The sequence below is a fragment of the Leucoraja erinacea genome, chromosome 3 (genome assembly GCF_028641065.1).
Source record: "Leucoraja erinacea ecotype New England chromosome 3, Leri_hhj_1, whole genome shotgun sequence".
Classification (NCBI taxonomy): Eukaryota; Metazoa; Chordata; class Chondrichthyes; order Rajiformes; family Rajidae; genus Leucoraja; species Leucoraja erinaceus.
Window position 1 is genome coordinate 15359342 of NC_073379.1, and position 27469 is coordinate 15386810.

Here is a 27469-nt window from a genome sequence, read left to right on the forward strand (position 1 = left end):
TATTATGAGAGGTGCAGGTGGATCTGTGTGTAATTACAACCATCCTGCTCCAAAATATACTAATTGCAAAAAGACAATCACATTGTACATGGGGAATCTCTTTTCCCAGAGGAATTGAACCAACTTTGGAAGATCCTTTGCATTGTTTGTTTCTCTTCTTCTCAGTGTGCAATTCAGATTACATTTTGCCAAAGCCAATCTGCTGCATTCCATCCATTTCAAACGAAGTAGCCAGGATCTATAAAGGTAAATGCAAGGCATCTTACCTGCCACAAAAACAATCAAGGGCCTCCTAGAATCCTAGAGTGATACAATGTGGAAACAGGCCCTTCGGCCCAATTTGCCCACACCGGCCAACATGTCCCAGCTACACTAGTCCCGCCTGCCAGCATTTGGTCCATATCCCTCCAAACCTGTCCTTTCCATGTAGCACAACGTGCCACTTTCCATGAAAATAGTAACAAAATGCTGGAGCAACTGTGTGTATTTACAGGATGTAAGGAATTTTGTAAGTTTCTAGAAGATTGAGGGGGGGTCTTATAGAAACTTACAAAATTCTTAAGGGGTTGGACAGGCTAGATGCAGGAAGATTGTTCCCGATGTTGGGGAAGTCCAGGACAAGGGGTCACAGTTTAAGGATAAAGGGGAAATCCTTTAGGACCGAGATGAGAAAAACATTTTTCACACATCTCTGGAACTCCCTGCCACAGAAGGTAGTTGAGGCCAGTTCATTGGCTATATTTAAGAGGGAGTTAGATGTGGCCCTTGTGGCTAAAGGGATCAGGTGGTATGGAGAGAAGGCAGGTACAGGATACAGAGTCGGATGATCAGCCATGATCATATTGAATGGCGGTGCAGGCTCGAAGGGCCGAATGGCCTACTCTACACCTGCACCTATTTTCTATGTTTCTATGATGTATTAGCCAAGTCCATACTTTTAACCTTGCATGAATGCCACTGTCCCATTAAACCGGCTCTGCAATGATGCACCAATAATTCTTGCTGTGGGGTAAGTGGTAGAGGAATGATACTCATCATTCCTCCATCCAAGCGAAGCACAGAGTGGTTACAAGCAGAGGCTTCTTGCTTCCTCTCAGGGAGATTGTGGTAAGAGCTAGTGGCTGGCCGCTCATGTACAGTTCCTGATATCTGGATGAAGTGCAGCATCAGCACATCCCCAGCAGCAGATGCCTGTAAAGGCATCCAGACTGTTGAAAACCCAGGAGGAGGAATCAGAAAGAAAATAATAGCCGGGTTGGAATTTTAAAACAAATAACAATTAAGAGAATTGGTCTGCAGCTCCTCCCGGGCAATCTGTGAGGAAAGTGAATTTACGTCAGGCTCTCTGAGCAGGGAGACGGAGGAGAACTGATTGTCTTGAGTTCCCATTCTGGCAGGTCTGTGGATGTCAGGGGAGAAGATGTCAACTGTTTCACCCCCAAGGTCAAAATGTCAAAGTACCTGCAGAGACTGTCTAGACGCATAGATGAAGAATAGCCAAGAGCAAGAAACTGGAAGGCTGCTAGCTGTTGTGAGGCCAAATCCTGGCTCAATTAATGGACAAAGGGAAAATTTAAGAACATTACAATGAAGCACGTTGAAATTCATGTAGCTGTAAATAAAATTAAATAGATCAATTTCCATATTTGAGTTTAGATTAAAAAAAACTTCAAAAATCATTTAAATTTTCATTATGGTTAATATGATACTTGTCAAATGTCATATTTTACATATATTTCTTTCAGTATCACAACAGAAGGCAGGTACAGGATACTGAGTTGGATGATCAGCCATGATCATATTGAATGGCAGTGCACCTATTTTCTGTTTCTTATAGGTCTTGTTGATGAAGGCAGTCCCATTCAAAATAATGTCTGCTCATTTAAAAGGTATCGTTGGCATGTTGCCAAAGTCAATATTTAAAAGGAAATAACCAATCATTCAGGAGTACTGAATACAATTAAACTTAAAAGGATAAAAATTGCTGGAGTAACTCAACAGGCCTAGCGGCATCTCTGGAGAACATGGATATGTGACGTTTCGGGTTGGGGCCCTTCTTCAGACTTTACCTTTCAATCTTCTGCAGAGATGCTGCTTGATCCGCTGAGTTACTCGAGCACTTTGTGTCCTTTTGGGTAAAAAGTTCATTACAGACACAAGAAACAACATATGCAGTTCCTTGTATCTATAATTAAACTTAGTTAATGTGGTTTCATGAAAGGTAAATCACATTTGACAAATTAGCTCAAATTCTCCGAGATTGTGTCAAGAAGAGTTAATAGCGGGGAACTTGTAAATATATTATTGATAGGACTACCTTCTCAAACCCGGACCAAGAATCTATCAATCTGCGCCTTAAAAATATCCACTGACATAGCCTCCACACCCTTCTGTGGCAATGAATTCCACAGATTAACCACCCTCTGACTGAAGAAATTCCTCCTCATCTCCTTTCCAAAGATATGTCCTTTTATTCATTAGCGATCTTGTTGTGCAAAGCCACTTGGCAACAGTGACCATAACATGGTGGAATTCTGCATTAGGATGGAACGTGACACAGTTAATTCAGAGACCAGGGTCCTGAACTTGAAAAAATGAGACTTTGAAGGTATAAGACGGGAATTGGCTAGGACAGACGAGCATATTATACTTAAAGGGTTGATGGTGGAGATGCAATGACAAAGATTTAAAGACCGCATGGATGAACTCCAAAAATTGTTCATCTCTCTCCGGCGAAAAAATAAAACTGGGAAGGCGGCTAACGAGGGAAATCAAGGAGGGAAATCAAGGATAGTATTAAATCCAAGGAAAAGGCTTATTAATTGGCCAGAGGAAGCAGCAAACTGGAGGACTGGGAGAAATTTAGAACTCGGAGGAGGACAAAGGGATTAAGAAGGGTGAAAAAAGAGCATGAAAGAAAGCTTACAGAGAATATAAAAGCCGACTCTAAAAACTTCTTGAGATATGTAAAATGGAAAAGATTAGTGAAGCCAAATGTAGGTCCCTTACAATCAGAGACAGGTGAATTTATAATGGGAAACAAAGAAATGGCAGAACAGTTAAACAAGTACTTTGGTTCGGTCTTCACTAAGGAAGACACAAACAATCTCCCAGAAATACTACTAGGGGACCGAGGATCTAGTGGGGGGGAGGAACTGAAGGGAATCCACATTAGTCAGGAAATGGTGTTAGGTAAACTGTTGGGACTGAAGGCAGATAAATCCCCAGGGCCTGATGGTCTGCATCCCAGAATACTCAAGGAGGTGGCCCCAGAAATCGTGGATGCATTGGTGATCATTTTCCAATGTTCTATAGACTCTGGATCAGTTCCTGTGGACTGGAGGGTCCCCAATGTAACCCCACTTTTTAAGAAAGGAGGAGAAAGAAAACGGGGAATTGTAGACCAACTAGCCTTACATCAGTAGTGGGGAAGATGCTTGAGTCGATTGTTAAAGATGTTATAGCAGCGCATTTGGAAATCAGTGACAGGATTGGTCAAAGTCAGCATGGATTTATGAAGGGGAAATCATGCTTGACTAATCTTCTGGAATGTTGTGAGGATGTAACAAGTAGAATGGATCAAGATGAGCCAGTGGATATGGTGTATCTGGACTTTCAAAAAGCCTTTGACAAGATCCCACACAAGAGATTAATGTGCAACATTAGAGCACATGGTATTGGGGGTTGGGTATTGACATGGATAGATACCTGGTTGGCAGACAGGAAGCAAAGAGTAGGAATTAACAGGTCCTTTTCTGAATGGTAGGCAGAGACTAGTGGTGTGTCGCAAGGCTCGGTGCTGGGACCCCAGTTATTTCCAATATATATCAACGATTTAGATGACGGAATTAAATGTGACATCTCCAAGTTTGCAGATGACACAAAGCTGGGTGGCAGTGTGAGCTGTGATGAAGATGCTATAAGGATGCAGGGTGACTTAGATAGGTTGGGTGAGTGGGCAGATGCAGTATAATGTGGATAAATGGGAGGTTATCCACTTTGGTGGCAAGAACAGGAAGGCATATAATTATCTGAATGGTGTCAGATTAGGAAAAGGGGAGGTGCAACGAGATTGGGTGTGGTTGGACCAGTCACTGAAAGTAAGGATGCAGGTACAGCAGGCAGTGAAGAAAGCTAATGGCATGTTGGCCTTCATTGTGAGAGGATTTGTGTTTAGGAGCAAGGAGGTCCTACTGCAGTTGTACAGGGTCCTGGTGAGACCGCACCTGGAATATTGTGTGCAATTTTGGTCTCCCAATTTGAGGGAGGACATCTTTGCTGTTGAGGGGGTGCAGTGTAGGTTTACTAGGTTATTCCTGGGATGGCAGGACTAACATATGATGAAAGAATGGGTCAACTGGGCTTGTGTTCACTGGAATTTAGACAGATAAGAGGGGATCTTATAGAAACATATAAAATTCTTAAAGGTTTGGACAGGCTAGATGCAGGAAAAATGTTCCCGATGTTAGGGAAGTCCAGAACCATGGGTCACAGTTTATGAATAAGGGGTAGGCCATTTAGGACTGAAATGAGGAATAACTTCTTCACCCGGAGAGTTGTGAATCTGTGGAATTCTCTGCCACAGAAGGCAGTGGAGGATAATTAACTGGATTGTTTCAAGAGATTTAGCTCTTAGGGCTAAAGGAATTAAGGGATATGGGGGAAAAGGCAGAAACGGGGTACCGATTTTAGATGATCAGCCATGTTCATTTTGAATGACGGTGCTGTCTCGAAGGGCCGAATGGCCTACTCCTGCACCTATTTTTCCATGTTTCTATTCTGAGGCTATGACCTCTGGTTCTAGACTCTCCTACTAGTGGAAGCATCCTCTCCACATCCACCCTATCCAGGTCTTTCAACATTCGGTAGGTTTCAATGAGGTCCCCTCTCAACGTTGTCAATTGAAGGATATACGGAATTGGGGAGGTGTTGATGTCATCTTAGATCAGCCATGATCATTTTGAACAGCAGATGGGACGAGAGACTAGTGGCTGTTCCCACTATTTTTTTTGTGTCATTCTCTGTACTGCTGAATACTATGTAGCTTATTCTATTATGTGTATTTTAAGGGTTTTCAGCGAAACTGATGGAATAATTGATCACTGCTGAGACAACACATCGTACATTGAAAGAACAGCACAGTTATGACACCACATTCTGTCCATCTCACTTTCGTTAGATTCACACTGTTCATGTATTGGTCCTTGAAGTGACAAAATATAAAATATAAAACCAGTTAAATGAACAGGTGTTACAGAATCATATCTGCATTATAACATTTTTTTCCTGCATGATGAAGATATTGCTTTCGTTCTATTTTATCTCTCTCACTTTAAATATAATTGTATTTGTCTAATTTGGCATTCTTTTATATTACATATCATTTTGCGACTGGTGAGAATAGTAGATGGCCTTCCCCTGAACAAATATTTCTTTCATTTTCAACCAAGAATAGTCTGGGCTGTTAACACTACAATTTATTTTCTCTCTCTCTATATGCGTCTCAAGAAATCACACTATAACACAATTTAAAATACATTTCAACAGGTACATAAATAGGAAAGGTTTACAGGGGGATATCGGCCAAACACAGAATAATGAAAGGCATAGATAGAGTGGATGTGGAAAGGGTCTAGGACCAGATGTTATAGCCTCAGAATTAAAGGGAGTCTTTTCGAAAGGCGGTGAGGAGGAACTTCTTTAGTCAGAGCGTAGTTAATGTGTGGAACTCAATGCCACAGAGGGCTGTGGAGTCCAAGTCAGTCGATATTTTTAAGGCAGAGATAGACAAATTGTTGATTAGAACAGGTGTCAAGGGTTAGAAACATAGAAAATAGGTGCAGCAGGAGGCCATTCGGCCCTTTGAGCTAATTGTGAAGGCAGGAAAATGGGATTAGGAGTCAGAGATCAGCTATGATTGAACAGGAGTGGACTCGATGGGCCAAATGGCCTGATTCTGCTCCTACACCTTGTGAACACAGGCAAATGAGAGTAGCTTAGATGGGGCATTGTGGTTGGCATGGACAAGTTGGGCCGTAGGGACTGTTCCTATGCCGTTTGGCTCTATGACTTGTTGCGCCATTATTTATGCAGCCATGTTCATATTGAATGGCGGTGCAGGCTCGAAAGGCCGAATGGCCTACTCCTGCACCTATTTTCTATGTGTCTATTTATGTATTGAATGGTTCAAATGATAGCAACAGTGTAGTACAATCCACCAAACTGCATGCACCAGAATATTGATTCAAAACATAAATTCAAATGCTAATTCTGATGAAAGGTAATTGATCAGAAACATCGACTGTTCCTCTCTCCTTAGGTGGTGTCAGGCCAGCTGGGAATTCCCAGCATTTTCCTTCCAGATGTCCCAGCAATTGCAGCTTTTGTTTCAGATTTGTCCACAACTGCTGCTTTTTTGCTTTTAGAATACCAGTTCACCCAATTATGTATTATTAGTAAATTATTCCATTCTTCTTTATCATGCTTTTTTTTTCTCTTACTTTCTATCTATAATTTAAAAAAAACTAGCAGATTCAATACACAACTGATAATATTATTAATGTACGACTGATATACATGAAATGTTTTTGCTTGCTTCTAATAAAAGTATATTTAAATAAAAGAATACCAATTCATGAGGCCACCCAAGGACCATTCTTGGGCCGCTGAGACCAAAGAGGGGGACTGGCGGGTGGCCGCTGAGAACAAAGGAGGGACCTGATGGGGGGGTGGTGCCAAGGTCAAAGGGGGACCTGATGTGGGGATAACAAGGTCAAAGGGGGACCTGATGTGGGGGGCCGCCAAGATCGAAGGGGTTACCCAGAAAGAAGAAAGGTCTGCAGGATTAACGTTTTGTCACATTGTCGGCACCAGAAACATGGTGACTCTTTGTGTACTGCCCAGGAGAGATCTGCTGTATGATTTTACTGGATTGTATGCACAACAAAGAATTTCACTGTACCTGGGTACACGTGACAATAAAGTATCATCATCATCACTCCTCATTGCATTAGTGCTCCACACAGTGACAACATGGCACCAGACCATGGAATGAAAATGGCTGACTAATTCCCCTGTCCATATCACTGCTCCAGGTGAGATTGATTTGAAGCATTTAATTTTAATGTAAATTTGTATTTATTTATGTAGGATTACCCTGCTCGTGCAGTGAGAACTTGCTCAACTTTCTGCTAAAGGTTCTTTTTCATCCTTTAAACGATGTTGCTTTCCGTATAAGTTCATAAGTCATTAGGATAATTTCATTCCAAAGAGGAAGAAAGATTCTAAGGGGAGTAAGAGGCAACCGTGGCTGACAAGGGAAGTCAGGGACAGTGTAAAAATTAAAAAGACGTATAACGTAGCAAAGATGAGCGGGAAGCCAGATGATTGTGTAACTTTTCAAGAGCAACAGAAGTTAACTAAAAAGGCAATAAGGGGAGAAAAGGTAAAGTACGAAGGTAAGCTAGCCAAGAATATAAACGAGGATAGTAAAAAGCTTCTTTAGGTATGTGAAGAACAAAAAAATGAGTTAACACAAATGTGGGTCCCTTGAAGACAGAAACAGGTGAATTTATTGTGGGGTACTAGGAAATGGCAGACGAATTGAACAGGTACTATGGTTCTGTCTTCACTAAGGAAGACACAAACAATCTCCCAGATGTACTAGGGGATAGTGGACCTCTGGTGACGGAGGAAGTGAAGGAAGTTCACATTAGGCAGGAAATGGTGTTGGGTAGACTGAAGGCTAATAAATCCCCAGGGCCTAATGATCTGCATCCCAGGGTAAAGGAAGTGGCTCTATAAATCATGGAAGCAATGGTAATCATTTTCCAATGTTCTGTAGATTCTGGATCAGTTCCCATGGATTGGAGGGTAGCTAATGTTATCATACTTTTTAAGAAAGTAGGAGGAGAGAAAGCAGGGAATTATAGACCAATTAGCTCGACATCGGTGGTGGGGAAGATGCTGGAGTCGATTATTAAAGATGTAATAGCGGCGCATTTGGATAGCAGTAAAAGGATTGGGCTAAGTCAGCATGGATTTACAAAGGGGAAATCTTCTGGAATTTTCTGAGGATATAACAAATAAGAAGTATCGAAGTTGGGATGTAATGTTAAAATTGTACAAGGTGGGGTGAGGCCAATTCTGGAATATGGTGTACAATTGGCAATGGTGAGGCCAATTCTGGAATATGGTGTACAATTCTGGTTGCCAAATTATAGGAAAGATGTCAACAAAATAGAGAGAGTGCAGAGGAGATTTACTAGAATGTTGCCTGGGTTTCAGCACTTAAGTTACAGAGAAAGATTGAACAAGTTAGGTCTTTATGCTTTGGAGCACAGAAGGTTAAGGGGGGGGGGACTTGATAGAGGTCTATAAAATTATGAGAGGGATAGACAGAGTTGACGTGGATAGGCTTTTTCCATTGGCAGTAGGGAAGATTCAAACAAGAGGACATGATTTGAGAATTAAGGGTCAAAAGTTTAGGGGCAACATGAGGGGGAACTTCTTTACTCAGAGAGTGGTAGCTGTGTGGAATGAGCTTCCAGTGGAAGTGGTGAAAACAGGTTTGTATTTATCATTTAAAAATAAATTGGATAGGTATATGGACGGGAAAGGAATGGAGGGTTATGGTCTGAGTGTAGGTAGATGGAGTAGGTGAGAGTAAGTGTTCAGCACGGACTTGAAGGGCCGAGATGGCCTGTTTCCGTGCTGTAATTGCTATATGGTTATATATGGTTATATGGTAAAATGGACAAGGGAGTGCCAGTGGATGTAGTGTATCTGGACTTTCAGAAAGCCTTTGATAACGTCCCACACAGGAGATTAGTGGGAAGAATTAGAGCGCATGGTATTGGGGGGAGGGTATTGACATGGATAGAAAATTGGTTGCCAGACAGGAAACAAAGAGTAGGGATTAACGTGTATCTTTCAGAATGGCAGGCAGTGACTAGTGGGGTACCGCAAGGCTCGGTGCTGGGACCGCAGCTATTTACAATATACATCCAATGATTTAAATGAAGGGATTCAAAGTAACATTAACAAATTTGCTGATGACACAAAGCTGGGTGGCAGTGTGAACTGTGAGGATGATGCTATGAGGATGCAGGGTGGCTTGGATATGTTGGATGAGTGGGCAGAAGCATGGCAGATGCAGTATAATGTGGATAAATGTGAGGTTATCCACTTTGGTGGCAAGAACAGGAAGGTAGATTATTATCTGAATGGTGTCAGATTAGGAAAAGGAAAGGATAACAAGATCTGGGTGTCCTTGTCCATCATTTTCTGAAAGTCAGCATGCAGGCACAGCAGGCAGTGATGAAAGCTAATGAGGCAGGTTGGTCTTCATAACCAAAGGAGTTGAGTATCGGAGCAAAGAAGTCCTTCTGCAGTTTGTACAAGGCCCTGGTGAGACCACACCTGGAGTATTGTGTGCAGTTTTGGTCTGCAAATTTGAGGAAGGACATTTTTGCTATTGAGGGAGTGCAAATTAGGCTCATGAGGTTAATTCCCGGGATGGCCGGACTGTCATATGATGAATGGTTGGAGCAACTGGGCTTGTATACTCTGGAATTTAGGATGAGAGGGATCTTATAGAAACATATTAAATTATTAGGGATAGGATACGCAAGATGCAGGAAACATGTTCCCAACATTGGGGGAGTCCAGAACCAGTGGCCACAGTTTAAGGATAAGGGGTAGACCATTTAGAACTGAGATGAGGAAAAACCTTTTCACCTAGAGAGTTGTGAATTCGTGGAATTCTCTGCCGCAGAAGGCAGTGGGGACCGATTCACTGGATGCATTCAAAAAAGAGTTAGATAAAGTTCTTCGGGCTAGCGGAAGCAGGGGATATGGGGAGAAGGCTGGAATGGATACTGATAGTGGATGAGTAGTCATGATCACATTGCTGGCACCTATTTTCTATGTTATAGAAGCAGAATTAGACCAAATTATCCAAATGGCCTCCACAGCTGACTGTGGCAATGAATTCCACAGATTCACCACCCTACAGAAATGTCTCCTTATCTCCTTTCTAAAAGTACGTCATTTTATTCTGAGGCTGTGTCCTCTGGTCTTAGACTTGCCCACTAGTCTCCACATCCACTCTATCCGGGTCTTTCACTATTTGGTAAGTTTCAGTGAGGTGTCCCCCTCATCTTTCTAAAAGAATTATGAATTGATTTTACTGGCTGTACAATCAACCCTACGTCTTAACATGGGCCCGACCGTTCCCTCTCTCTCCTTTTAGTCTCCCTCCTGACACTCATTTGCTGTTTATGTGTTGCAAACAGGCACTGACTGCTCTATAAAGCGCCACAAAATGCCAGTCCTTCTAGAGTCCACTGAGGCCATTATCCCAGAAATAGCAGTACAATTATTTAATATTACTCATCCACTTGAAAACATCTTATAAAATACAACCTTTTAGTAACAAATGGCTATTAATGTATACAGTGGTAAGTGGCTTTGCTCGATACTGTATTCAAACTTCTAGGCCTTACAGTCTGTGGATTGGTGCAGGAACCTTAACCTCTCAAATCTTCAGCTACCATTGAATATCATTGTTAAATTTAACTTCTTTACTGATTTCCTGTTTATTAATCTAGCTTTTTGTTTAGCTTCTACTATACAGTTATATTATTCAGTTCATCAATAGTAGGAAATAGTATAATTGCTCACGAAAATTTAAAATAAAAAAAATCGTAACTTCTTAGTTCATAGTTTTATGTAACACTAATCAGAAATCTGTTCGACAATTCTCCGCACAAGATTTACTAGAAACTAATTTGACTCGTGTATCAAAAAGTGATATTTTGAATAACGTCTGTAAAATAATAAAGAATATTTTCTGCAAAATGCATGTTATTTTGTTCATGTATTTAGGCTAAGAGTGTCCATTGCAAAAAGCTGCCTATTTGAAACATGAAATAATCATTTGCAGGGAGAGGGGAGCTTAATAAAACAATGCATACAGAGTCTGGCAAAGCTCAAGGAAAAGCAATAAAGCGGCCAGAAAGATGATGATTTACAACAGTGCAAAATGTAAATAGGAAGATTGGATCATCGTGAAATTGCCCAATATGGAATACCTAGGACGATGAATGTAATGACGTTACTGACAAGAATACTTAATGTGAGTTTCTGAGCATGTGGATTGTCTTTTATTAGTCCGATCCTCATTTGATAAAGCATTTGCAGGAAATGAGCATCAGTTCACTGTTTGTTGCAGGCACCATAACTTTAGCCACCATAATGCCACATTAGCTTTTCAGCATTTCTCTTCAAGTGGAGTAAAATGAAACAAATAAATTAGTTGTTGTTTTCCCATTTGTAAAGCTACAAACCCAAATCAATAGCCCTGGCACATTCAGCTTGGACATCACTTTGTGTTACTGATGTAATGCTGTGCTGTGCTGTGCTGAGCACTGCTGAACTACTATCTACCTCATTGGTGACCCTCGGACTATCAAACTTTACTGGCTTTTCCTTGCACTGAACATTATTCCCTTAGCATGTATCTGTACACCGTAAATGGCACAATTGTAATAATGTGTTGCCTTTCCGCTGGCTGGTTAGCACTCAACAAAAGCTTTTCACTGTACCTCCGTACACGTCAAGTCAAGTCAAGTCACTTTTATTTATATAGCACATTTAAAAAACAACTCTCGTTGGCCAAAGTGCTTTACATTGGTGGAGGTACTAACGTTATACAACAGTGGTTCATGGATTACATACAAACATCACTGCATACATATAGCCTTCGCTCAGAGGACGTCAAGAAAGGCTTGGGAGTAGAGATGAGTTTTAAGTCTCGACTTAAAGGAGTCGATGGAGGGAGCAATTCTGATGGGAGAGGGATGCTGTTCCACAGTGTTCCACAACCGCAAATGCGCGGTCGCCCCTGAGCATATGCCTAGACCGCGGGATGTTCAGTAACCCCAAGTCTGAGGGACCAGGAGGTGGTGTGGTGGGTAAGCAGACTTTTGATGTAGGTGGGGGCAAGCCCATTAAGGGCTTTGTAGACATAAAGGAAGATCTTGAAATTTATTCGGAACCGCACAGGGAGCCAGTGGAGGGAGGCCAGGATCGGGGTGACGTTGTCCCTTTTTCGGGTGCCCGTCAGGAGTCCCACTGAGGCGTTTTGGACCAGTTGCAGGTGGGACAGGGAAGATTGGCTGATGCCAGTGTAGAGGGAGTTGCAATAATCTAGGCGGGAGGAGATAAATGTGTGGATGATCTTTTCGAGGTCATCAAACTGGAGGAATTGTTTTATTACGCAGGTGACAATAAACTAAACTAATCGTGAAGAGTGACACAGTTCGTAGAGCTGCTGCCTCACAGATCCAGTGACAGGGTTCAAACTTGAAATTAGTTGTTGTCTGTGTGGAGTTTGCATTTCCCCCTGTGATCACATGAAAATCATCTGTGTTTCCTTCCACCTCCCAAAGGCAGATGGGATGGTAGGTCAACGGGTCATTGTAAATTATCCGCTCTTTGTGGCACAACCTGGGAGCAGTTGACATGTGGAGAAACTGTTGCAGGGGAATTAGTAAGCGAATAAGCGCACAGCAATATTTATATAGATACATGGATAGGATAGGTTTAAAGGGAGATGGGCCAAATGCAGGCAGGCGAGACTAGTGTAGATGGGATATGTTGGGCGGTGTGGGCAGGTTGAGCCAAGAGGAGCGGGGCAGCTGCCTGGGGCGGGGCTGCTTGGGGTCCCTCCGAAAGTCCGGTTGGAAATCTCTGCCGGCTTTCCTCAGCTCCAGTAAAGACGCGATGGTGCAGGAAGGGGTGGACCCGCCTCGGGGAGCGACAGGGGAAGAGACTAATCCACGCAGCGCTGACTGGCAGGAGAAGAGATCGATCTGCGGACTCGCAGTTTGTAAGATTTTTAAACCTCGCTAACTTTTACGACATTGAACCGATCGGAACGAAACTTGGTGGACTCGCAGCCCAGGAGAACGGTGAGTGAACTGGTGAAAAATTGTAGCGCTATCGCAAACCGTTTTTGCGCAAATAGAAAGACCGCCAAACCGGAAGATAACAAGATCAGAGTTTTAGTTATGTATAGATCCTTATCTGACACCCTTTGTCTCCTTTTCACCTCTAGCCTTTGTCAATTACTCCACCCATTTGCTAAGCTGTATCTCACCTGTATCCTTGACATCACTTGCCTGTCACTGTCCATACCTCCCTTTTCCAGCTTTCTCCCCATACTACCATCAGCTGAAGGCTCCTGATCTGAAACGGTGTCTGTCCATTCCCTCCACAGATGTGACTTGACTTGCTGAGTTCCTTCAGCACTTTGTGTTTTGTTCAAGGTTCCAAATCTGCACTTCCTTATGTCTCTTAATATAATCATCAGTTAATTGATGTTTCCAGCTGGCATGAACCTAGTACATTCTTGTTTGAAATCTTTGGTGCATCTCAGTTACCAATAATAACTAACTTTCTTTTAGATGTATATTAAATATTTCAAAGTATTTCAGATAGTCACACATCCAAGAATTTATTTTTCTGTAGTTCCGAGGTCAATCTCTCTGAAGTATTTTTTTACTGATGACCTGGAACATTAATCAATGCAGTAATCTGGCCAGAGAGATGCCCTCACAGACAACATATTTGATTCTTAATGCAAATCATAACAAGCACCAAGTTCTTAAAATAATAATACAGGAAAGGATATTTTGCAGTATTGAGACTTTTTAACTACGTTTCAAATAAGATTCAAATCTTGTTCATAAAAATATGTAATTTTGTTCAACTTAATTTCTATTGTAAGTTCCAGAACAAGGGGTCACAGTTTAAGGATCCAGAACAAGGGTTCACAGTTTAAGGATAAACGGGAAATCTTTTAGGACTGAGATGAGAAAAATATTTTTCAGACAGAGTGGTGAATCTCTAGAATTCTCTGCCACTGAATGTAGTTGAAGCCAGTTCATTGGCTATATTTAAGAGGGAGTTAGATGTGGCCCTTGTGGCTAAAGGGATTGGGGGTATGGAGAGAAGGCAGGTACGGGATACTGAGTTGGATGATCAGCCATGATCATATTGAATGGCGGTGCAGGCTCGAAGGGCTCAATGGCCTACTCCTGCACCTATTTTCTATGTTTCTATGATCTAGTATATGTTTTCTCCCTTTAGCTTTGTTTTCTACGACCCATTCGTTCAGGCATTCACTATTGTTGTGCAAGAAGGAATAATGACACTGGAAAGGTTTCATTGCACCTAACATAAAATCCATAGAAACATTAAAAAGCACAGTCCAGGAACAGACCTTCAATCCATCCTATCCATGCCGATCATGATACTGAGTTACACTAATCCCATCTGTTTGCCACCTCCCCTGGCAGCATGTTCTGGGCACCTTTCCCCCTATCGCATTGGCCGTGCAGTTAGTATTTGAATCAAACTTTTCTTGGTCTAATTTTGTCTGACACAAAACCTGTGGCGTAATTGGCTTAATGTTATACTGTGTGATGTTTGCATAAACCATGCGTGAACTAATGTATAGGTTTTCTTTATTCCCCAGAATCCAGAAAAGCAAATATAGAGGGCAATTAAAAAAAATATAGCTCCTGTTTCACATAATCAATGATAAATGAGGGTGCACATTTTTAAACTTTTTAATTCATCAACAGAACAAATATTTGTGTTGACACTACTAGAATACAAGAATTATTAATCAACAAGTAATATCACTGTTACGTATTCTCAAAGAAATTTACAATTTATACCACAATGTGTCATGCCAAGTAGAAGGTGCATAACATTGTACATGAAGCACAGGAACATTACATCATTGCATGAGGTAATGGGAATGGATGTGTAAAATGTCTTATCGTCCTATTTAAGAAAGATGCTGCAAAGCATTCTATGCTTTCAAAATTCACTTTTATTAATTTATTTTTCATTTCATATTTCACAAAACTGTCAAAGTTCTGACTAGAGCCACTTAATGGAATTGAGCACACCAAGAATGGCTCCACTGATCATGAAGCTTAGATAACATTAGCCACTACTTCTGGATTATAAACATGTTTGTATTAAACTTCAACGTAGGCATAACTGTCCTGTCAGCATAAATCCGCTGGTACATCCTGGGAGGTTCTTGTCAATAGTTATAACAATTACTGGCCAAAGGCTGATAAGACTTCAGCCCACTATTTAAAAAAAGACATTTGCATCGCCATGCTATACATTTCTCCAAGAACCCAGTTAAAATTATTCTTTTCAATATCTAAATCATTCATGTTTTGGTCGCTCAAACAAAACATATGTCACATGGAAATAAGAAACAGAAAAAAATCTTCAAATATCAGCAGCATTTTAATTCTCGAGAGATCTTATTTAATTCTGTTCATGGAACGTAGCTTCTTGGGCTTTCATGTAGCCCAATTATCACTAAACGTTATTTCATTATTTTCTAAAAAAATATTTAAAGACTAATGATATTGTAAGCATTTAGTGTATTGTGAAAGGTTAAATTGAAAACGGCATCAAATTATTAATTTGAAGAACTTACCTGATGTACCTCATGATAATATTAAACTCGAGAATTTTACAAACTATTGCTACTTACAATTCTGGTGTACTTTTAGTAAATCTTACCTCTAACATCTGCTGAAAATCTAGCTGAATGGCGTGATACAAAGAGCTTCAGTTCCTGATCTAGGTTGCAGGCTATTAAATCTGTGTCCCAGGAACGGATACCTGGAAAGATAAACAGCAACAGGTAACATCACTGGCACATGCAAACGGCTATGTAGGCCATTGACTCTGCCCCGTCCCTACCAATACACAGGTGGAAACTCTGAGGTCAAAACATGCTCAGGGTCTGAACATAACCATTTGCAAAAAAATGTTCACGAAGGCTCCAAATATATGATAAAATTACAATTCTTAAGCATACAGGTTCAAATATGACATTGTACATCATTCACATTGCATAGACATAGCATAATCTTGATCCAGAGTCAGGAAAGTCTCCAATTTAATCTTAACCATCAGTGATCTATCTAAACTCAAAGAATAGGTGAATTAGAGTTCTACTACTAGTCCCAGTGCTGCCTGTCATGGGAGATAAAATTAAATGTTCCTTCCCCTGATCTTGCTAATTTGGGTAAATGTGTAACTGTAAGCTGAAGACAGCATTGTCCCTGGTTCAATTTTCCCACAAACCAAGCAGTCATGACCTTGGTTGTTTGCAACAATAAACAATAGGTGCAGGAGTAGGCCATTCGGCCCTTCGAGCCAGCACCGCCATTCACTGTGATCATCCACAATCAGTACCACATTCCTGCCTTCTCCCCATATCCCTTGACTCCGCTATCTTTAAGTGTTCTATCTAACTCTCTCTTGAAAGCATCCAGAGAATTGGCCTCCACTGCCTTCTAAGGCAAAGAATTCCACAGATTCATAACTCGGAGTGAAAAGGTTTTTCCTCATCTCTGTTCTAAATGGCACACCCCTTATTCTTCAGCTGTGTCTCTGGTTCTGGACTCCCTCAACATCGGGAACATGTTTCCTGCCTCTAGTGTGTCCAAACCCTTAATAATCGTATATGTTTCAATAAGAGCCCCTCTCATCCTTCTAAATTCCAGTGTATACAAGCCCAGTCGCTCCATTCTATCAGCATATGACAGTCCTGCCAACCCGGGATTTAACTTTCTGAACCTACGCTGCACTCTCACAATAGCAAGAATGTCCTTCCTCAAATTTGGAGACCAAAACTGCACACAATACTCCAGCTATGGTCTCACTACAGCAGGAAATGGTGTTGGGTAGACTGATGGAACTGAAGGCTGATAAATCCCCAGGGCCTGATGGTCTGCATCCACGGTACTTAAGGAAGTGGCTCTAGAAATCGTGGATGCATTGGTGATCATTTTCCAATGTTCTATAGATTCAGGATCAGTTCGTGTGTATTTGAGGGTAGCTAATGTTATCCCACTTTTTAAAGAAAGGCGGGAGAGAGAAAACATGGAATTATAAACCAGTTAGCCTGACATCGGTGGTGGGGAAGATGCTGGAGTCAATTATAAAAGAAGAAAAAGCAGCATATTTGGATAGCAGTAACAGGATCGGTCCGAGTCAGCATTGATTTACGAAGGGGAAATTATGCTTAACTAATCTTCTGGAATTTTGTGAGGATGTAACTAGGAAAATGGAAAATGGACAAGGGAGAGCCAGTGGATGTAGTATACCTGGACTTTCAGAAAGCCTTTGACAAGGTCCCACATAGGAGATTAGTGGGCAAAATTAGAGCACATGGTATTGGTACTGACATGGATAGAAAATTGGTTGGCAGACAGGAAAAAAAAGAGGAGGGATTAAGGGGCCTGTCCCACTTAGACGACTTTTTAGGCAACTGCAGGAGACTTTGCAATCGCCACATGGTCGCCACATGTTCACGTGAGGTTGCCGGGGAGTTGCCTTCATGGTCGTGAGGAGTTCCCACATTCTGGGAACTAGTCGCGGCCTCATTATGGTCGCCGAGAATTTTTCAACGTGTTAAAAAACTGGCGGCGACTAAAATGAAGCCGCCATGGAGAGTAGCGAGAATTCTCGAGCCGTAGGTGGGTCGCAAGGAGGTCCTAGTGAGTTGCCAGGAAGTTGAAGGTTCTCGGAGGTTATCATAGATTGGAGCCGGTGCTGGCTGTTGAATTTCATTGGCTCATTGGGTAAAAAAAACGTAAGCAGTAGTTTTCAGAACTAAGGATAACTGACCGGTGATGTTAAATGTCCGCCGAGCTTCACAGCCGTGTATCTCTGGCTTCTGAAATGTTGTCTGGCTTTTTAACAGTTCTCTCCACTCCATCTCCCCCCCCCCTCCCCCCTCTAATGGACTTACCGTACACTGTGCTAGCCATCTTAATTACAACGCCAACCTTCCTGTTCATCACGGTGTGTGTCTGTATCACCTTGGCTTTGCACCATATGAATTTCAGACAGCGCTCCCCCCACATGCCCTGGCCCCCGCCTTTGCAATGTGATTGTGTGTGTGTGTGTGTTCCATTCTGACAGTCGCCGTTCCAGTTGCCGGTTTCTCAGGCGACTGCCGGCAAACGCCCGAAAAATCGCCTAAGTGGGACAGGCCCTTAACGGGTCCCCTTCAGAATGGCAGGCAGTGACTAATGGGGTACCACAAGGCTCGGTGCTGGGATCCCAGCTATTTACAATATACATTAATGATTTAGATGAAGGGATTAAGAGTAACATTAGCAAATTTGCAGATGACTTAAAGCTAGGCGGCAGTGTGAACTATGAGGAGGATGCTATGAGAATACAGGGTGACTTGGACAGGTTGGGTGAGTGGGCAGATGCATGGCAGATGCAGTATAATGTGGATAAATGTGAGGTTATCCACTTTGATGGCAAGAACAGGAAGGCAGATTATTATCTGAATGGTGTTAAGTTAGGAAAAGGGGAAGTACGAGATCTGGGTGTTCTTGTTCAGCAGTCACTGAAAGTAAGCATGCAGGTACAGCAGGCAGTGAAGAAAGCTAATGGCATGTTGGCCTTCATAACAAGAGGAGTTGAGTATAGCAGTTATAGAGGGCCCTAGTGAGACCACACCTGGAGTATTGTGTGCAGTTTTGGTCTCCAAATTTGAGGATGGACATTCTTGCTGATTGAGGGATTGCAGCGTAGGTTCACAAGGTTAATTCCCGAGATGGCGGGACTGTCATATGCTGAGAGAATGGAGCGACTGGGTTTGTATGCACTGGAATTTATAAGAACGAGAGGGGATCTTATTGAAACGTATAAGATTATTAAGGAATTGGACACACTAGGGGCAGGAAACATGTTCCTGATGTTGGGGGAGTCCAGAACCAGGGGCCACAGTTTAAAAATAAGGGGTAGGCCATTTAGAACGGAGATGAGAAAAAACTTTTTCACTCAGAGATTTGTGACTGTGGAATTCTGCCTCAGAAGGCAGTGGAGGCCAATTCTCTGGATGCTTTCAAGAGAGAGTTAGATAGAGCACTTAAAGATGGCAAGGGATATGGAGAGAAGGCAGGAAAGGGGTACTGATTGTGGATGATCAGCCATGATCACAGTGAATGGTGGTGCTGGCTCAAAGAGCCTGCTCCAATTATCTCTTGGCCCTGTACAACTGCAGAAGGACCACTTTGCTCCTGTACGCAAGTCCTCTTGTTATGAAGGCCAACATGCCTTTAGCTTTCATTTCTGCTTGCTGTACCTGCATGCTTACTTTCAGTAATATAATCCAACGTTTAGATCAATAGTCCAACGCTAGTCAATGTCTGTAGGTAAAGGCAGCATAAACTGGGCAAAACTGCTTGCTTCACAACAGTTCACTGTGTGCAATTTAACATCAAATCTCACATATTGATTCAATCTGTAGTGTGTGGTTATTTTAACTCATCGGATAGAGGAATTGTGCTGTTGGAAGGGGAAAGTTTTTCAGTGACAAGCTACATTTCCAGTTGTAAAAGTGAAACCCCATGAAGAAAGAGTTTTATTTCAATATTTTGATTCTACATTCTGCATTTCCTATTTTTAACAATAAATATCCTTAATTATAAACAAAGCAGGAAATGCATTATATAGATTCGAAATTACTGATTAACTAATGATTTATTCATAGAGAAATATAGCAAGCTGAACATAAGGGAATTGCAGCAAATGGATCTCTACGGTTTCTATTCTAATTCAATTTTGAATAAAAGATGTTACAATTCTTGGTTAGGATTTCAAAGGTAGCTTCCAATTGTAACAGAAAACCAGAATGTTCTCAATCAAAGATGCCTTCATGGACCAGAGCAAATAACTGGGTGGGTGTTTAAGAAGGAACTGCAGATGCCGGAAAATCGAAGGTAGACAAAAGTGCTGGATTAATTCAGCGGGTGCAGCAGCATCTATGGAGCGAAGGAAATAGGCAACGTTTCGGGACAAAACCTTTCTTCAGACTGATGGGGGGTGGGTGGGGAGAAGAAAGGGAAACGGAGGAGGTGGAGCCCGAGAGCTGAGGGAGAGCTAAGAAGGGGAGGAGACAGCAAGGGCTAATGGAATTGGCAGAATTCAATGTTTATGCCACTAGGATGCCGACTACCCAAGCGGAATATGAGGTGCTGTTCCTCTAATTTCCGGTGTTGCTCACTGGAGGTGGCCCAGGCCAAGAAGTTGGTGGTGTTGAGCAAGAGAATGGGATTAAGAGGGAAAGCCACGAATGAATGGAAGAAACTCGATGGCCCAAATGGCCTAATTCTGCTCCTATGACTTGTGAAATGTGTTCAATAACGCCACACAATTCCCGTTGAATCTATTTGTAATCAATTTAACTTTCTTAATTCTGTTATTGTCTAACTACCTCACCATAAGGTGATGGAAGTTTAAAAAAATATTCATACAATCCCCTGTCTGTTTTTAATGTTCCTTTTGTGCAAAGGGTCTTTATAAGGAAATATAACAAAACATTTCCACATGGACAGCAATACAAAACCATTAGTGCTGACATAAGTGCCTCCAGCATTATGAGGTGAATAAATCAGTTTAGTTTGTCTTATGCAAAATTTGGACTGGCTCCTGATTGCTGAATTGGAAACAAGCCAATACAATCTGAACTACAAAGCTTATATACTATCGTGTTTAATTACATTTGAAACCGCTTGTCCTAATTTGACAGATAGCTTTATATCTTCTTGCAAGTTCCAAAAGTAACAAGACCCATAACTTGTATTTCTGAAATCTTTCATGTAATGTCAGAATCACTGGGCAAATCAGCATTTTTTTGTCCATCTCTAAATGCCCATGACAAGATAATGGTGAACTCCCTTCTTGAATGGCTGCAGCCTTGTGGTGTGGGTAAGCACCATGGAGCCAAGCATCACTTATCCATGTTCTCAAGGGATGTTGCCTGACCCGCAAAGTTACTCCACCAGCGTTTGTCTTTTTTAGTAAACCATCATCAGCAGTTCCTTATTTTCTACCACCATGGAGTTGTCCAGTAGATGATTGACCCTCTACTTATCATTTGCCCAAGTCCTGAGGGAATGGGCGTTGTAGGTAATGTCTCACCTGGCTTCTCCACTTGTCTTTCTAGGAGTGCTGTAGTTAGATTACAATGCATCTTGCTGATTTAGTGCACCAAAGCTATCAAGACAATTATGCTATAGGCAGAGAGTTCTGTGGTAGTGAGAGAGAATGCTTAAGATAGGAATAGAGTGCTAATCAAGCAAAATTGTTCGCCCTGGCCCTTGTTGAGCTTCCTGGGCATTTTTGGAGCTGCAATCATCCAGAAAAATGAAGAACCTCTCATCATAGGTTTAAGGGGTCTGGATACGAGTCTTTCCTCGTAAGATAGTCTGGTTATGAACTGTTGCAGCTATGGATATTGCACAGCTGGTCCCTTTATGATCGTGGTTAATGGTGACCTCATCCTGTTCCCAATGGATACGGGTAGAACATACATTGAACGTGGTTTCTCTCAATATAAAAGGCAATATATAAAATCTCTCTTGCTGGAGATGGTTACTGTCTGGCAATCTTGCAGCTCAAATAGTATCTGCTGAAAGTTATCCAATTAATACTGCACAGTTATGGATGGATGGGATGTTTTTGATGGAAGAGGTGAAGATGGATGAATTACGATACCTCCCTCAGAAAACCTTGGAACAATGCTCTGTTGCTTAAATGTTTGGTCTGTATCAACCATTGCTTCCTTCCTTCATACAAGGTACCTCTCCATCCAGTTCATCTCAGTTCCATTGACTTCAAACTTACAGAGATCTACATTCAGTTAAAATCCAAGGGCAAGCATTTTCACCAAATCTCTCAAATAGAGGCTAATTATTCATGTTTCACCCAGAAGTGCAACTGATCTTGAGCCAAATAGCTCTGACATAACCTTAAGTGACCATGTTCAGCATGTTATTGATGAAGAGCAGCCTTGGGTGGTACAGCCAATGGCTTCCTCTATTACTTCTCCCAAGATTGAGAATAGATTGAATGGACAGTAATTGGCTTAATTGATCGATGCACCAGATTTTATAAGCACCTTAAATATCATAAAATCTTCCTAGGTTCTTCAGCAGAGCATTATTAGGAGCAGGGCAACTCTTTGCATGTTAGATCCAGAGGAGGATCTATTACCATCCAACACAATCATCCTATTCTTATAAATCTCTTTTCTACCTGTAAATCCAGTCGCAAACAATGAAGAAGTTTCGATCCAAAACGTCACCTATCCATGTTCTCCAGAGGTGCTACCTGACCTGCCGAGTTACTCCAACACTGTGTCCCTTTGTATATTAATCAGCATCTACTGGTGTTTGTTTTTCCATTTTTGTTATGCTTATTGTACTTGAGTTTGGCTTGATTGTATTTATGTATTGTATTATCTGATTTTGTTGGATAGCATATAAAAAAAGCTTTTCACTGTACCTAGTACTCGTGACAATTATAAACCTAACCATAACTAAAAACTGACATTGTGCCACCCAAGATGATGTTGGGGTAGTTGACCAATAGCTTGGTGCAACATCAAAAGAGAGGATAAGAAATTTAGGTGGACATTTAGGAAGATCTGGGTATCCAGAGACATAGATGCTGAAGATAGCATAACTAAAAATACAAATACCCAAGAGATTGAAAAAAAAAACTGGACACTGACAGATAGCCTGTGGTTGAGGGGGAGAAAGTGACAAAGTATAAGACAGTCTGAAGAAGGGCCCCAACCCAAAGCGTCGCCCATCCTTTTTCTCCAGAGTTGTTGCTTGATCCGCTGAGTTTACTCCAGCAATTTGTGTCTATCTACGGTATTAACCAATAACTGGGGTTCTTTGCTACCATTAAGTATAAGGGCCTGCCATGTTGAGATTGAAAAACAAGGATGAGACATAATATATGGACTTGCTTCTCCAGGAACCATTATGGATCAGTAAAAACAAAGCAAGGGGTGAGAAAGATTTGGACTGATCAAACCAGAGGCAAAAAATGTTGTCTTTCAAGTATAGGGAACATTGGGCATCCGCCAAATAGTAATGACATTTTGATGCAATGAAAAAAGGTTTGATGAGGGAAATTATGACCGATGTTCAGATATGATTGCAGTCTAAGATCTTTACATTGCGGTGAAAAAGGTGAGTCATCTCAAAAGGAATATTTGGAACCAAAGCTAACATTTATAAAGGTCGCTGCTGTGAATCTTTGCCCACAAAGAGATCACAACACTTTTGTGTTCTCAGTGTATATCTCTTTCTGATGGTTAGGATTAACCTCAACATTGATTCTATCTCTACGGCATTTAACAGTTACATTTTAATCCTGCGTGCTCAAGGAAAATGTAATTATCCATTTGTCTGAAAAATTGATTGGATATATTCAATGCATTTTTATTGAAAATGTTAAGGATGCTTATAAAAAAAATAAGTGCATAATTAGCCTGTTTCAGAAGCAGCTGACAGTCAACCATGTTATTGTAGTTCTGGGATGACATATGGGCTGGACCAAGCAAAAGACAGCATCTTTCCTTTTGTGATGATTTATCAAATTATGGGTCACCTTTATGAATGACAACTTTTTTTTTCCAGATTCTTCTAATGAATTCAAATTCACAAATATTCATTATTCCAGGCTATTACTCCAGAAATGTAACCACTGCATAATTGAACTGATAACAATTATGCTGCTTTAAGATCGCAAAAGGATACAAATGAAAGTACATTGTTAAAGTTACATTCCCTTTGTAAAATTTCCTGAATGCATATTCCTTTACAGCATGATATTGATTTTAGGAAGTTTAATTTATTGTTATTTGTCTATCGTCAATGCTGTACGCTGGAAATCATGGCCTTCAAATCATAACTGCAGGATTGGGAGGAGTCAGTAACGCTGACTCTGTGGAAATGGAGGAGACACAAAGAAGAACAGCACACTGTACTCCAAAAATAGCTATTGTATTGATTAATCATCTACACCTTTTTAAGGATGCATTGATGAAAACATTACATTGGATTTGCAATGAATGCATGGATGATTTTAAATGGGTTTTTTTTTACAAAAAATGAAAACACTAACTACACAAACACTTATTCAAAATTATGATAACAATCAGTTAAATAAGTTAAAGGAAAGATGATTCCCACCAATTATGATTTTTTCTTTTGTTGTTCTATCTTTGTGTAGCAGCAATCTGCATGCTTCAATCTGCTAACGATGATATCACCCTTTGGCTTCTTTTATTAATAAAAACGAACGTATAATATTAGTTGAAGCTGTTAAATATATGCTCCCCCCCCCCGCATCATTCTCCATTTTCAAAAATATTGTTGTTGACAGGGGTTCTTGACAAATAGTCTGGAACGATTACTGGGTGGAGCTTTCCACACGATTAATTGCAGAAAGGACAAGGAGAAATTAGTAATATTCCAACCTTTGAACAGCAGGTCCCCTGTTGACTGAGCAGGGAGTAGCAACCAGTGCCTAGAGAGAAATCTGCTGTTCCAGCTGCCCCACCCATCTAAATGAACAAGGAGACATCGAATCCTGTAGCCTTTAGCAAATCTTGGAATAGGGAACTCAGCCAAAGATTGTTCGGGTTAAGGGGAAAAAAAAGTAAATGTAAATAAGTCTAAATGATTGTATTGAAAATTTAATTCTGCTTTGTGTTGAATGTGTGGAAGGATGCTTAGGGAAATATTTCATTGTCCCATCTGCCCCCCTCCCCCATTAATGTTTTTGCTTAAAACAATGATACAATAATCAATAAAGCAATCAATATAGTTTTTATCCACATATAATCATATTCCTTTTTACAATATCGACTTTTCTTTGTGATTCCTGCAATCTTTCAATCCAAAGCGTTTATCTGTAACAATTAACAATTCTACCTGCAGTGCTTGTAGTAGCCATTTACCCAGTAGCTCAGGGTCATGGTTTGAACTATTCGTGCCTGACCATCCTATTGTCCCCGTTTGAACTGTTTATGAACAAACAATATAATGTAAAGTGGATGGGTTAACGTGTCCAAAAACGCCAGCAAAAAAATGTACCTGTATCCCCCTGAACAGCAGGCACGTTCCCCGCCTGTACTCCCCCCCCCCCCCCCCCTCTCCCTCTGCCTCCCTTTCACAAATCAATACAATGCACTCAAGAGACAAATTCTTCCTGAGCATTCATTCATCTGCAAAGATGCTGGAGCTTGAAGGTGCATCTTGTGTGTGGGGTGGTGGGGAGGGGGGCAACTGCTAGACGCAGCGGACTACAATTCCCAGCAGGCGCCGGGCAGGTTGAGCCGGCTCCGGGGCTCCAGTTCCCACCCTTTGTCTGATGCCGGTTCGCAGCTTCCGGAGAGACCGCAGTGCGGAGAGCGCGCCACGCCCACCAGCCGCCCGCAGCTCAATGAATGAGAAACGCCAGCACATTGCATTTCTTACCATTATTCTCTCTTTTTATCCGCCCGTTATTAAAATTCAACTTTTTTTGCTTATGTATTCCTTCCTTTGCAAACAAAACCTGCGTTTGAATGCAAATCGAGTAAGGAGATTGCTCCCTAATTCCTTACAGGATCAATTTTAGAATCAATGCCTTTAAAAAAAAAAATACACATGGGGGGGGGGGGGGGGGGGGTGGTGAAAGGACAACGCCTCTGTATTGAATACATTCATGCAATACTTCCAAATCTCCCCCACCCACCCAGTCAAAGGAATAGCTGTGAAAGAATCGATGAGAATTTTCAAATGCAAACATGTTTCAAAGCAACAAATGTGAAGAGCAACAATGAGTTTGCAACAATTTACCAGCAAGAGAGAAGAGTGCTGGTAATCGCTAACGCCAGCTGGATACATTGTTATACATGTTGGTGAACAGTGCCGATTCAATCCCGATTGTGGCCGTACTTTTTTTTCGCTGTTTTGGGTGCTTTGGCAAAAGATCAACATGCAATGACCGAGTTATAAATCAAACACAAGTAGTCTCAATCTGCTACTTGCAAAAAAATTGTCCCTGCGTTTAAAAATAACATCTTAATACTATTAGTCAAATATTGTGCATTGCAAAATACCCCCACCTCACCCATACAAATATACTTAATGAATAAAAGCCAACGGTTCAGATTTGCCTTTAATGGTGACTGAGAACCGCAACGCCAACAGATGATTTAATGTGGGCTGGAAGGGAGGGGTTAGGAATCTTTCAGTTTAAAAGTATATATTCTTATTCATAATATAAATCAAAGGAAGCAAAAGAAACTGCATTATTTAAATGCATCCGTGCTGTGCATCTTACTGGTTTCTTCAAGGTTACCTCTAAGTCGCAATTATTAGTACAGGCTAAAATTCTCAAAGGCCGACTAGCCCTCCAAAGCATTGAGATGTGATTCATTATATGTACCAATATTACACTTCGTAGCTACCAAATTATTCCCCCCCCCCCCCCTACTTTTATCTCTTAAGCTCCGCGTTATATCATTTAACGCTGCTGGCAAGCCCCTTACCTCGCTCTATATCTGAAATGGCACATCTCAGGTGGTCTTCTGTAACAATTTCCCCAATAACCACTAGCAAATAGAACTTATTGTCGAGGAATCGGTGAGTCAGGCTTGTGTTTGATGGCGATGTGCTTAGTTTGCTACACGAAGCTTCCGGGTCCACTTCTAAGGTCGCCATCCTCAGCCTCTCTATCCGCACTAGACAGGGAGGGGAGTGAGTCGGGGAGGCGAGGCTGGTCCGCTTTTATAGCGCAGACGCCTCGCCTGGTCCTGGGGAGGAGAGACGAGCAAACTGCCTACTTCACATCGCCAGCTGATGTCATCAGCAGCGAATCAGACCCTCTGCAAGCACCAGCTAAACGTCCCCGAGTTTGCAGAATCGTTGCATTACAGTGCGGGCAAGATTCCGCCTACCCCCCCCCAGCAACAGGCACCGCTTTTCCCCTTTCGATGCCGTGAGATCTACTCCAGATCAGATAGATGCACTGAACTCCAAATGCTGGGATATCGTTGAAACGCCTGGACATTAGGCAGTTTGCACTAATTCTGGTGGGATAAAAGGAACCAAGCAAGATTGATAATTATTTACTTGTAGAATTGACTGCTGACCCCCACTGGACAGATGTTGTTTTTATTTGGAGGTCAACACGACAAATGTCACACGGCGCACTGACTAATGATCCAGGTCTGCCCTTTGGGATCCCACGGGGACCAGCACCTGTTTGGGAAGGATACTCAGGATACCCAGGAATATGAAAGGCTTCATATTCAAGAACCTCTCTGGCAATAATGAAGATGAGGACTTGGTAAGTGCTACTTTTTTGGTAAGGTTGAAAACCAGTGTGAGTTACTTTGTAGTTGTCCTGCCCACATTTCCTTGGTGTGGTCTGGGCAAAGTCATGCCACCAGCTTCCTGAGTCAAGCTCATGGAAAACCTGCTCGTTAAGGTTTAAGAAACATTTAGACAGGTACATGCTTAGGACAGGTTTTGCGGGATATGAGCCG

At 41.6% G+C, this 27469-nt stretch overlaps 1 protein-coding gene across 1 annotated transcript in view; it reads right to left on the reverse strand.

The window, feature by feature from the left end:
- map1b (microtubule-associated protein 1B) overlaps positions 1–26789 on the reverse strand; it is a 103837-nt gene extending 77048 nt beyond the window's left edge. Inside the window, 2 exon segments of the mRNA XM_055632176.1 lie at positions 15622–15723; positions 26471–26789. Coding sequence (XP_055488151.1) covers positions 15622–15723; positions 26471–26642 — 274 coding nt within the window. The 5' untranslated portion in view covers positions 26643–26789.
- Positions 26790–27469: the final 680 nt, after the last annotated feature.